The 13,285-nt window shown below is 35.0% G+C and overlaps 3 protein-coding genes across 3 annotated transcripts; all 3 read right to left on the bottom strand.

The window, feature by feature from the left end:
• Nucleotides 1-1,560: 1,560 nt before the first annotated feature.
• Nucleotides 1,561-1,914, bottom strand: LOC110731075. The gene has a single exon (XM_021910922.1). It carries the CDS (start codon nucleotides 1,912-1,914, stop codon nucleotides 1,561-1,563), a length of 354 nt encoding a protein of 117 aa, XP_021766614.1.
• A 30-nt stretch (nucleotides 1,915-1,944) lies between these two features.
• LOC110731074 (probable serine/threonine-protein kinase clkA) lies at nucleotides 1,945-3,061 on the bottom strand. Its single transcript, XM_021910921.1, has 3 exons — nucleotides 2,865-3,061; nucleotides 2,701-2,759; nucleotides 1,945-2,555 (listed from the first exon to the last, which is right to left on the bottom strand). The coding sequence occupies exons 1-3, from the start codon at nucleotides 3,059-3,061 to the stop codon at nucleotides 1,945-1,947; spliced, it is 867 nt and encodes a 288-aa protein (XP_021766613.1).
• Nucleotides 3,062-3,639: 578 nt separating this feature from the next.
• On the bottom strand, nucleotides 3,640-7,997 carry LOC110731072. Its single transcript, XM_021910920.1, has 2 exons — nucleotides 7,613-7,997; nucleotides 3,640-3,965 (listed from the first exon to the last, which is right to left on the bottom strand). The coding sequence occupies exons 1-2, from the start codon at nucleotides 7,995-7,997 to the stop codon at nucleotides 3,640-3,642; spliced, it is 711 nt and encodes a 236-aa protein (XP_021766612.1).
• Nucleotides 7,998-13,285: the final 5,288 nt, after the last annotated feature.

Raw genomic sequence — 13,285 nt, 5'->3', positions numbered from 1 at the left:
TTTTCCTCATTTCTCTACATAACTCATCAGCCACTATCAAAGTATTCAGTCCATGACTGGTTTTACGACTTAGAGCATCTGCAACTACATTTGCTTTCCCCTCATGATATTGTATGTCTAAGTCATAATCTTCGTATACTCTGACCATCTCCTTTGGCGTGAGTTTAAATCCCTTTGAGTGAAAATGTATTTCAAACTCTTATGGTCCGTATAAATCCTACATTTCACTCCATACAAGTAGTGCCTCCAAATCTTTAGCGCAAAAATGATTGCAGCTAGTTCTAAGTCATGAGTAGAGTAATTTAATTCATGAGTCTTCAATTGTCTTGATGCATATGAAATCACCTTCCCATTTTTCATAAGGACACACCCTAGACCATTCTTGGATGCGTCACTATATACATCATAAATTCCATTATCGTCTGACAGTGTAAGCACTGGCGCTGTGACTAGCTTTTGTTTCAAGAGTTGGAATGCTTCCTCACATTTGTCATCCTATTCAAACTTCTTGTCCTTCTTCATTAGAGAGGTCATAGGTTTAGCATTCTTCGAGAAATCTTTCACAAAACGCCTATAATACCCCGCTAAACCTAAGAAACTCCTAACATCAGACACTGTTTATGGCGTAGGCCAACCTTTCACTGCCTCGATCTTTGCAAGATCTTTTTCTACCCTATCTTTGGACACAAAATGACCTAAAAAGTCACTTTCTCTAACTAAAACTCACACTTAGAGAACTTTGCGTAAAGCTTGTTTTCCCTTAGTGTTTGCAGAATTGCCCTTAAATGTTCTACATGTTCCTCTACTCTTCGAATACAACAATATCTCATCTATGAACACTACCATGAACTTGTCCATAAATGGATGAAACACCCTATTCATCAAGTCCATAAAGATTTTAGGAGCATTCGTCAATCCAAAAGGCATTACTGTGAACTCATATTGTCCATATCTTGTTCTAAATGCAGTCTTGGGAATATCTTCATCTGCAATCCTAAGTTGATGGTAACCAGACCTTAAATCAATCTTAGAAAGCACAGCTGTGCCTCTCAACTGGTCAAATAGGTCATGAATCCGTGGTAATGGTACTTTTCTTTATGGTGACCTTATTTAACTCCCTATAGTCAATACATAACCTCATACTTCCATCTTTCGTCTTCACAAATAACAGTGGCGCTCCCCAAGGTGATGCACTTGGTCTTATGTATTCCCTTTTCTAATAAATCTTGCAATTGCTCCTTTAACTCACTCATCTTTGCCGGTGTCATTCGATATAGTGCCTTGGAAATTAGTGATGTTCTTGGAATTATCTCTATTGTGAAATCAATTGCCCTTTTGGAATCTCTTCTGAAAACACATCTAGAAACTCATTTACTACTTCTATATCTTCAGGCTTAGTTGTCTCTTCATGTTCCATATTCCTCACACTACAAAAATACACTGGATGCCCTTCTTAATATACTATGCCAATTTTAGCACATATATGATCCTTGGGCACTTGGTTTCACCATGCATCCAATATGTCACCAACTCTTTATCAGTTGTAGTCGTTTTTACTTTCTATGATCGACTACTAATCTCTGCGCTGAACTTGCTCAACCAATCCATTCCCAAAATGACATCAAAGTCGCTCAACCTAAACTCGATGAGATCTAATAGAAACACTTTTCCTTCGATTTCTAAAGGTACATCTTTAAAGGTCTTGTTACACTTTACTACCCCACCCGTAGGAATAACTATAGGCAAATCTACCGCATCTACGGTTTTCAAACAGTTTGCTAGTTTTGAAACAATGACCTTTGAAATGAAAGAAAAAGTTGCACCAGAATCAAACAAGACTTTAACAAGAATAGAGTTAATGGAAAAGGTACCAGTGATGACATCTTTCGTGGAATCAGCCTCATGTCTACTCATCACATTCAGTTTCCCTAGAGCTCCACCTTTCTATTGGTTATTTCCATTATTATTGTTGGTTTTCGCCGCATTCTGTTGTGCCCCCTTATTCCCAGAATAGTTGTTATTTCCCTGAAAGTTCTTTTGAGCCCCTCCTTGATTATTTCCCTGCTTTTTTCTATTGGGGTCCTTGGAGAAACATTCATACTCCTTGTGTCCTAACTTGTTGCAAGCACGACAAGTAACCAAATTTCCATCACAATCCCTACCAGGGTGATCGTTCTTACACCTCTTGTAGTAGAAATGCCTTGCTCCCCTGTTATTTCCCTGGGTAGAGTTCTTAGCTCCACCATTAAAGTTTCGTCCTCTGTGACGATTATTGCCTTGGAAATTATTGTTGTTGCTGAAGTTGTTGTTATGGTGGTACTTCTGTTTCTTAAAATTGTTCTGGTTACTTTGCCGGTTTCTAGAGTTCTGTCCCACCTCTTTTCTCTTTTCTTTCCCTTCTATCTCAACTAGCTCTTTCTTTTTGTTCAGCTTCAACGCATAAAGGTGTGCAGCTCTCCCATACACTTCATCCAAGGTTTCAAATACTTGCCCACACAGCTTTAACTGCAAATCAGTAGTCAGTCCACTCTCAAACTTCCTAGCCTTAGACTTTTCTGTGGAAACAGATTCTTTAGCAAATCATGATAGCTCAATGAACTTGGTGTAGTATTCATTGACCGACATATTCCCCATTGCAAGGTTAGAAAATTCCTTAGCTTTTTGTTTCTGTAAGAAGTTAGGGTAAAACTTGTCCCTAACCTTCTCCTGAAACATAGTCCAATTGAATCCAGTAGTGCCTTAATGGTAGCTTCATTTTGCTGCCACCAAAAGTCAGCTTCACCCTTGAGGTAATAGGTAGCACAACCTACTTTTGAAGTTTCCGAACACCCTACTCCCCAAACAGTTTTTCAAACTCCCTTAACTAGTTTTCCAGTATAGTTGGATTAGGCTCTCCTTGATAGGTTGGTGGCTTGCTCTGCGCCATTTTCTTAAATAGCTCTCCCTGAGCATCTATATTATTGGTTGAGTTCCTTGCTAATTGTTGGGCAACAACTGCCAATTGCCTCATAACTTCACTTAACTCTCCTCCATCGTTGTTGTTACCACTCCCTCCTGCCATCTTTCTTCACCTGAATTAAAACAAAGGGGTCTTTATTAAATGTGGTCTTGGCTAGCTCTTAAGTTAGACACCCATCGAACTAGTTAATACCCTTGAAGCATACACGTTAAATTTTAAGCAAACAAATTGGGATTACAAAAGTTGAAATTCCCAAAATTTGCAGCTTTGTCAACCAATTATTGATTGCTAACCAACCACACATTTAATAAAGCATCACATTAATAAATAAAAAAATAATTCCCATGGATTCCCAGAGTGTAAAAATGAATTATTGGAATATTTGTGAGTAAGAAACGGCTTCTTGGAGTAGTGATACAAAATGAATTATTTGGGAATGAAATGAATGATTTGTTAATAAAATGAATTAATTGACGAGGAAATAAATGAAATTTTATTGCTGAGTAAGAAAATGAATGGAATACTGAAATAAAATGATTTTAAATAACTTATACAACTACATAAGTTTACTAACTCACTGTGGACATGCCACTTATTGCTTCACTGAAACTGGAATAATTAAAATGCGGAAATGAATCTAAGAATCCTAAAAGAAATGAAACTAAAAAAATCTAGTCCTTTCAAACATTATCCTTCTTGTCGGTAGATTGTTTGTAGCTTCCAGGATCAAATTCTGGGTCATCTTCTTCCTCCATTGGTTCAGGTGACTTTGGTTCTTGCTCTACTTGGAACAACACTTCATCTTCCTCATCGTCGGATGAAATGTCGATTATAATTGGAGTTGGAGGTGGATTTGGATTTGGAATCTCCATAATGGAACTAGCAACAGTATGGTTACTCTCATCCATCATCTCTCCTTCTTCCTGCCCTCCATCTGACCCTGCTTGATTACTCTGAGTGGGAGAAGAACTTCCTGACTGATGACTAGTGGAAGGGGAATTATTCCCTGCCGGATTTTCATAGTATTAATTAGGATATGGAATGTGTAAGTGCTGGCAATAATCTTTCTCAACTCTAACGAGGTAAGAAATCAAGTATCTGTAGTCAGGGTACTACTGTCTATAGAAATTTTTGTATTTAAAGTAGTTTGGGATGTCCCCTGATAAATAGAAATCAGAAAACTTTGATTAAACAGCAAGATATGGGGGTTCATTTGGAAGACAGTGAATAATCATAGCAGAAACACGATCAGGAAGATCATAGTGCTTGTCTCCTAAGATATCGCTCATGTGGGAATAAAAGAATTGGATTTTCTTATAATAATTAAACGGATGTTCATTGTTTTTCTTAACTAGAGTGCCAATTTGGGAAAGTTTGCTAGGAAGAACCGACATCCTGTAAAGGAAAAGGCTTAGAAAAGAATTCCCTTCCAAAGAAAATAAAAATAATAAAGTTCTTGCATGAATTAGGTTCAATGTTCAATCAAACAATTTCACTTATTCTTAATCACATAATCACATGCTTTCAATTAATAAATCCACATGATCAAACATCACAACCTAAAATTTAATGCATACAAGAACATGATTATTTCTAACTTATATGCCGAAATTCTTTCCTACCCAAGCTCACCAACATGCTTTTAAAAGCTTTTAACACATAATACTTACCTCAATCCTTGCTTTCTTGCAAAATGAACAAACTAAAAATATTTTTGACTCCTCTTTTTAAAATTAATTTTCGAAAATAAGCCCCGAAAAAGACCAAAATATTCGGCCAACATAAAAAAAATTCAGACACCCCAAAAAAAAAATCGGATGTCCTTTATGAAAAAAAAATTCGGATTTTTACACAAATAAAGAAAAAAAAATTCGGACCTTTTTTAAAAAAATAATAAATAAATTTTCCCATTTCCAAAAATTAAAATAAGTGAAAATAACCCTCTTTAAATTAACTTAATTAAATAAGCACTTGACCAAGTTTAAAACAAAACACTTTAAAACACGATTTTGGCTTTAGTGGTAATTAAAAAAACTCAACCTGGCTCTAATACCTCTTTGTAACACCCTAGAAATTCCTTTCCTTTAAAATACCTATTTTACCCCTTTTAAAATACGACATATGAAAATCTAAGACATTACCGCCACCATGAAAACGGCTAAGGCAAATATCAAAGACACAAAGCGGAAGACTATCTTTAAAACCATTCATAACAAATCAACTCAAAAATCAAACTAAACGAAAGTAAAGTCAAACAAAGTCAACCTACAATTTGGAACCATTGTAGGCCCTTAAAACAAAACAATACTGAAAACCTTTACGTCAGTCTCATGAGCATAATAAAATAAATAATATTTAAAGCAAAAAAAAACACATCATATTCCTATGGAAACTAAGCATGATACGCTCTTCACTTAAGTGCATCATGAAAATGCTTCATCACCTGAAAAACTTCTCTCTACTTGTCCCCACTTAAATTCTCGCCATTAGAAATGGGTCGTCGTTGGGCCAAAGTAAAGAAAAGGCCAAACAAACATACAACACACAATCAGCAGTGCTTGGTACATAAGCATAATAAAACACACTAACATGCTTTCATCCTATCATCACACAACTTACCTTGTTGCACATGTAAACAACCATACAAGAAATTCAACACTTAACTAGACAAATACAAAAGTCCATTTAATTTGATTACGTATTGAACGGGTTTCCAACCAAATCCCTGCCCCAAATAAATTGAGGTAAACTACACCGGGACCTAACCGGGTAGGCAAATGTCACATGAAGTGACTGGACGTCCTGCGCATAAAATAAATAAAAAGGAAAATACAGTGTCTAGTACTCCCAGTAGAAGTTATGGTCAAATATATAGTCGCATAACTCCCCCCATATGTTCATACTCAAGGTATATCTTTTCCAAGAGTTTTGGTGCGTAACCTCTTTCACTTTACGTTATTTTACATATTATTATACTTGGTGATGACTCTTAAACCATAACACAATCGAACATTATAATTCATTCAAGCAATCAAACATACTAATTTAATTCTTGAATAATTAGTGACCACATAAATTTAATGTTGAATCCTTTTTAAACTAGCTCGGTGTTAAATAACACCTTAAGCGCATAGAGTACCACAAATCCTATCCCTTGGTGTTAGAAACACCTTAAGTGCACATAGGCACCGCAATATAATTTATTACTGTGTACTAAGACACTTAAATAGCTCCTTCCTCATGCTTATAGCATCAATACAAATTATATTAACCATAATAAAATTTCCTTTTCATATTCCAAATCAAATTAAACATTTAGTTTAATTAAACATGCTCTCTATCATGCCAACAATAAAAGTGTGGTTCATAATCAACATGCCAACATAATTAATTCCAATCGCCAGTTCATCATAAATAATTCATACATCACAAATCATTTACCAACATCAATCCGATCAACAAATTCCAACCAACACCTATCATGATACTATTTGGAATTAATTTAACAAAGCCTAGCATGCTTATGCATATTCAAATAATTACCAAGTACGCGAACATACCTTGAATATGATCTCAAAATTGCCATAACTAAATAAAATCACTTACTTGGAAACCTCCTACAAACCAAAATTACAAAGAGGCCTTAATACCTATTCCACACAAATTTCCAGCAATATATACACTCTTTAAATCACTCATAAACCATCTAAAAAAAGCTGAAATTTAATTTAAAACCCTTACTTTTATTCCATTAATGGGTAATTAAAAATCCTTTCAAGAAACATAATTATAGCTTATATATAAAAATTCCAGCTTTATTTAATCATCTAAAATTGCTGTAATTATGTCTTAATTTCAATAATTAAAATCACTCATAAACAATTTCCATCAATATACATAAACTTAGAAATCTAGGGTTTATAATTTGGGGCATTTTAATTCAAAACCAAATCTGAAAATTTATATACAAAATACTTATCATCAAACATCATAAAACTCATCACAAAACCCAAAAACAATAAATAGATTAAGGGTGGATTTAATTAAAAACCCAAAAGAATAATATATTTTTTTGTTCGGCCACCAACAGCCACGACACACGGCTGGGCTGCTGTCGCGCCCGTCGGTGTCGTTGCGGCTGCAGGCGTGCTCGCTGGTGGCTGCGTTGAGCAGCCGGTGGTGTGTGGTGGTGGCTGGCGGTGGTGTGTGTGGGTGGTGATGAAACAAAATTAAAATAAAGGGGAAGGGGAAAAATTAAGGGGAAGGAAAATAAGAGGGGAGAGAGAGAGTTTACCTTTGGGTACTCTCCACCTTGGCATATGATGGGTATTTATACTCTCTCTCAATAACCCTCCTATTTAAAATTCCTTTAATACCCTTAATGATTCCTTTTCTTTTCAAACTAGTATTTTGAATTTCCTTAAAAACTCGTTGACTTTATAATTTCCTTTTATAAAATAATATGCCCCAAAGTTTCCAAATCATGAAATAAAATATTTTCAAGATTATTATATAATTAAAAATAAACTTTTAATTAAAATAATTCTTTTTAAATTAATGAAACACCATAAATTATTCATTTTGAATTATTTAAATACTTTAAGAAATACTTATTTTAAATACATATAAAAATATGGGGTATTACAACACTACCAATAATTCTAGCATATTCCAACTGATCAACTGAATCACCATTATTTTTCTTTAGGTGGAAGCTCGGTTCATATGGAGTCTCAACTGGATCGACATTAAATGAGTCAAACTTTTTAAGAAGTTTTTCAACATAGTGTGATTGATTAAGACAGATGCCATTTGAAGTCCTTTTAATTTTTACTCCCAAAATCACATCTGCCTCACCCATGTCTTTCATTTCAAAATTCGAACTCAAAAACTGTTTTGTCTCATTTACTCGATCCAAGTCGGTCCCAAAAATTAACATGTCAACCACATAAAGACAAATAATCACACAACCAAGACTATCATGCTTAGAATAAACACAAGAGTCACCTTCACTAACATGAAAACCATTACCAGTCATAGTCTTATCGAATTTGTCATACCATTGCTTTGGAGCTTACTTAAGCCCATACACTGACTTGACTAACTTATAAACCTTGTTCTCTTGGCCCAGTACAACGAACTCTTCAGGTTGGACCATGTAAATCTCCTTATCCAAGTCACCATTCAAAAATGCAGTTTTGACATCCATTTGGTGAATAACAAGATCAAAAATGCAAGAAAGAGCAATTAAAGTCCTAATGGTTGCAATTTTAGTGACAGGAGAGTAAGTATCAAAATAATCAATGCCAAACTTTTGAGTAAAACCCCTTACCACTATCCTTGCCTTATACTTGTCTATGGATCCATCGGCTTTCAATTTTTTCCTAAAGATCCATTTACATGTAATGGGCTTACAACCTCTAGGAAGTTCAAACAATTCCCAAGTGTTATTATTGAGAATTGATTGCAACTCACTATCAATTGCTTCTTTCCAAAAAACAGCATATATTTACCTCATTGCCTCATCATAGGTTCTTGGATCATTTTCCAAAATAAAGATATGCACAAAATCATCATCAATTAAGGAAGATTCAGATAAAAAGGAAGCAATAAAATCAGGACCAAAATTGTTGTCCTTTCGTGCCCTTTTGCTTCTCCTTGGCTCCATAACAGAATCGTCATTAGTAATAGGAGCATAAGCAATAGGTAAACTAAAAAGAACTACTAGCAAGTAATTCACTATCATTAGGGGGAGACATTTTCCAAGGAAAAATGTTCTCAAAGAATTCTGCATCTCTTGCCTCAATGATATGGCCACCTGCATAAGAGTTGTTAGTACCTTTAACAAAGAAACGATAAACTGAACTTTGAAAATCATAGACAACAAAAATAGCATCAACCGTTTTAGGACCAGTTTCGTCGTCCATCTTGAAACTAGGTATGCCTACTTTTGCTTGGCACCCCTACACTTGACAAGACTCGACCTTTCCATATTTCGTATGGAGTCTTGTCAAGCTTCTTATGAGGAACCCTGTTCAAAACATGACAAGCAGAAAGAATAGCCTCCCCCCCCCCCACATGTTATTAGGAAGCCCAGAACTAATAAGTTCTATTTTTTCTTTCAGCTATACCGTTTTGTTCGGGTGAATAGGGAGCTGTCGTCTCATGTACAATGCCGAGTTGCTCACAAAATGCCTTAAGAGTGTCAGGGTTGTACTCACCACCCCTGTCACTCCTAACCCTCTTAATCTTCTTGTTCAATTGGTTTTCTACCTCAGCTTTATATTTGAGGAACATTTCCTCAGCTTCGTCCTTAGACCTGAGAAGATAAACCATGCAAAAACGTGAACGATCATCGACAAAGGTAATGTAATACTTTTTACTCCCTCTGCTCTCGTGATTATTAAAATCACCCAATTCACTATGAACAAGTTCTAGTACTTCAGTCTGTCTATCTACTGATTTAAATGGCTTCTTTGTGAATTTGTCTTCAAAACAAATTTGACATTTCGAAAGTCAGTGTTAGAAAAACGTGGAATCAAATTTAAATGTTTAAGCCTTTTAATCGAATCAATGTTAACGTGACCCAGTCTAGCATGCCATAAATCAATAGACTCAGCAATATAAGTAGAAGAAGTACTAGCATTTTTATTCATAGTGTCTATTTTAACATCAAGAGTAAAAATCCCCCCATTACAAAAGCCCTTCCCCACAAAATCCCCATTGCGAGTAAGAACTAATCTATCAGAATCAAAGGAGAGCTTCAGTCCAGCTTTCATGAGCAAACTGCCAGAAATAAAATTCCTGCGCATTTCTGGAACATGCAAAACATTAGTGAGAGTAAGTAATTTTCCAGAAGTGAGAGTGAGAACGATCTTCCCTTTGCCTTGGATAGAAGCAGAAGCTGAGTTTCCCATGAAGACATTTTCACCTTCAACCTTGTCATAGGTGGTGAACGCGTCCTTGTTGGTGCAGATGTGTCTGGTTGCTCCAGTGTCAACAATCCACTCAGCAGCATTACCTGTAAAGTTAGCTTCTAAAGCACCAGCAACAATAACGTTAGAATCCTCAATAAGATTTGCTTGACTCTGTCCATTCTTCTTCTTCTTGACTCTGCAATCCTTAGCCTTGTGACCAGTCAAACCACACTCAAAACAAGTACCCTTAAACTAGTACTTCTCAACCTTCCCTTTAGGCTTAAGAGAACTGTTTTTGGCTTTGGACTGGTTGTTTGGCTTGGGTTCAACAAGATTGGCTTTGGTAGAAGAAGAGGAAGGGAAAAAAGAATGGCCTTTGTCTTTGATACGGTTTTCCTACTCAATTTTGAGATGTCCTACAAGCTCCTCTAAGGTTAGGTCTTTCTTTTTGTGCATCAATTGGTTACGAAATTCCTTCCAAGAGGGAGGGAGTTTCTCAATCAAACCAATAGCAAGGATAATATCACAAATAGACAGATCTTCAGCAGCCATATTAATACACACATTCTCATAAGCATGAATCAAATCAATAATAGGCTTATCATCAACAACTTGAAAACCCAACCACTTATTAACACAATAACGTTTAGTACCAACATCATTAGTCCCATATTTTTTCTCTTAAGCATCCTAAATATCCTTAGCATGATAAAAACCCATATAAATATCCAACAAATTATTTGACATATAATGCAGCAACATGCCCTTACATGTTCTATCATCTTTATCAAACTTAACATCAGTTTCAGACAAATCATCCTTATCAACAAGTTCAACAATATCATCAAGCACATACGCAACATCAAATTGTTTCAAATAAAAACGCATCATAACAACCCAACGTTTATAATTCTTGCCGTCAAGAGGTTCTAACTTAGACATATCAGGAATCGGAAATTTGGAAGCCATACTCGTTTTTTAGATTGTTGTACTATAAGCAGCGTGAACCAAAACTGACAGTAGCCGTGTTGTGGTGAACCAATGACCTAAAAGACGATTCCGCACTACCTTCCGGTGTAGTAGACAAGAAGCGGTCGCCCTCCAAGATAAGCACGGCGCCAAAGTTAGAATGTTAAGGAATATTCTGTCAACAAACAAAGGAAATAAATTTCTCCAAAAAGATAAGAAGGACCCACGCCCGCGCATCGCATTCCCCAAGACCCCAAGTCCGAGCCGACCCGGCTCAGCGCACATGCGAGTGTGTGTGTGGTACATAAAACACCCACCTCCAAGTCACTCAACTAAGTAGTGCTAAGACACTACAACATATAAATAACGCAAAACCTCTCCCCCCAACCAATGTGGGACTTTTTCCCTTTTATTTGTGAGTTTCTCTCTCTCTTGTTTTCTTCCAACACTCTTGTTTTATATAAAGAACTTCCAACACTCATCAACCTCAACTATACTTCTTATGTTTTAAGCTCAAGGATAGGGCATTGTGTATTATTTGATTGCATGTTTTGCGCCTTAAACTATAACCACAAAAATAAAATAAAAATATTTGATAAAATAAAAACTACTCCTTTTGTTCTATTCCTTCCATTCGATAATCGATAGTAATTATCTGTTTAATTTGTCACATCATATTACTGTCTTTTTTGTGTGCTTATGTGAATGTTACATGCATTATTATTATTTTTTTTTATTGGTTATAATCCTTGATAATTCTTGTAATCAATTTACCATCTCCCTGTTATAAAATACTAAATTACCCATCATAATAATGGTCTTCTTCCCATACTCTCCACCATGCCATTACTTTATACAAGTTGGGAGTTATAGTTACAATTAAAAACACTAGCATGGCCATCATTTTCATATGGAGAATGTTTTAGAATACTAGGGTTTATACATATATACATTATTTATAAAAAAAATCTAGGATTTCTATTAGAGATAATAATGAATATTAATTTTAATGTAATCAACTAACATAGAGGTTACTAAAAGTCTACAACTAACCCTGGCCTAAAACAGTTAGTTAAATTAGTTAGTTAAATATAAAAAAGAAATAATTAGTTGAAATTGCGCGTAATTAAGCATGTGTAATATGATGGCTTTTCCGTTGCATTCTGCTTGCTAACCGGTGTTTGCTTTGTCGCCCGCCTTGCACGGCTATTGTTTGGTTGTATTGTAGCATTGCATGTTTGATTTGGCTACATTAATTTATTTGTAGGATGCTTAATTAATATGCTAATTAAGTATTAAGGAAACCTTAAAACAAGGCATAGAATACTTCAAGACTAAATCTAATCTGAATGAAATTGGCAGTTCTTATTTAATACAAGTATATACACAATAGTAGATGAATCAACAATGCCTCTAGACAAATGCACCGATTTTATTAGAAAATTGAATAGCAATAGATAGAAGTTAAGTTAGCCTATTAAACTTATACAAGTATGTATGTGTTTAGGGATTCTTTCTTCCTCTTCCATATGAAACAATTCGCATGCATGTTACCGACCTCTAAACTTTTTAACTTAATTGCAAATTTAACTCAATTATCAAATTAGACTCAAAATTCATAGATGTCTAAAGTTAATTGCAATGAAATTCGAACCAACAATACAATAATCGACCCTCTTAAAACCCTAGATTGACTACACTAACGATCAATTCAATTATAAATCCTATATCGTGAAATTCGTAATCAACTATTAAAGAAATAAATATTCGACTACAAAAAAACGCATACCAAATTTTAACCCCTAAATTGACTATAATCGATCAAAATCAACTATAAACCCTAAATTGACGATCAAATTAACGATGAACCGAAAAATGTGAATTTTATAACCTACTTAAAGATAAAGACTAAATTATGAAATTGATATTTGAAGATTAAAATTAGCAAAAGAAAAAAAAAAACAAGAACTTATTTCAGAAGCTATTTCAATGGAGGAGAGAGAAAAGAAGTATGATGAATTCAAAATTCGTGCTTCAATGGAGGAGAGAGAAAGAGTTCCATGGAAAAACAAATAAATGGTCAGATCTAATTCAATCTAAAGATATTGACGGTCACGATTCAATCCAATAACCAGCCTGCAAACAAAATAAATAGAGGACGATCTTTTTTAGTAGGGGATTATTTTTTTTTGGGTGGCTTTTTAGGGGATTGTGTTTTTAATTCAAGGGATTATCTTTTTACTAACCCTTGGTTACTTTTTGGCCGGAAATTACCCATAAGGTCTCAAAAGGTGGAAAAAAAAAAACTAGGAGATTCCAAAAGGTGAAAAACTTACAAAAATTAGACCCTAACTTTATACTTAATTCATTTTTTTAGTATTATATGGAGTAACGATTGATCGAGTTTGGGATGACTTACCCGGCAACAATTTTTCACCAT

The sequence above is a fragment of the Chenopodium quinoa genome, unplaced genomic scaffold (assembly GCF_001683475.1).
Source record: "Chenopodium quinoa cultivar QQ74 unplaced genomic scaffold, ASM168347v1, whole genome shotgun sequence".
Classification (NCBI taxonomy): domain Eukaryota; kingdom Viridiplantae; phylum Streptophyta; class Magnoliopsida; order Caryophyllales; family Amaranthaceae; genus Chenopodium; species Chenopodium quinoa.
The sequence above is the reverse complement of the archived record's forward strand: the minus strand, read 5'-3'. Positions and strand labels throughout refer to the sequence as shown.

Coding starts and splice junctions, on each gene's coding strand:
- LOC110731075 (XM_021910922.1), bottom strand. CDS start 1,914: ATGAGTAGACATGAGGCTGATTCCACGAAAGATGTCATCACTGGTACC.
- LOC110731074 (XM_021910921.1), bottom strand. CDS start 3,061: ATGGCAGGAGGGAGTGGTAACAACAACGATGGAGGAGAGTTAAGTGAA. Junction 2,760..2,864: donor CCAACTATACTGGAAAACTA/GTTAAGGGAGTT, acceptor TTTTGGTGGCAG/CAAAATGAAGCTACCATTAA. Junction 2,556..2,700: donor GGACTATGTTTCAGGAGAAG/GTTAGGGACAAG, acceptor CTGTTTCCACAG/AAAAGTCTAAGGCTAGGAAG.
- LOC110731072 (XM_021910920.1), bottom strand. CDS start 7,997: ATGACTGGTAATGGTTTTCATGTTAGTGAAGGTGACTCTTGTGTTTAT. Junction 3,966..7,612: donor GGAATATGCTAGAATTATTG/GTAGTGTTGTAA, acceptor AAAATCCGGCAG/GGAATAATTCCCCTTCCACT.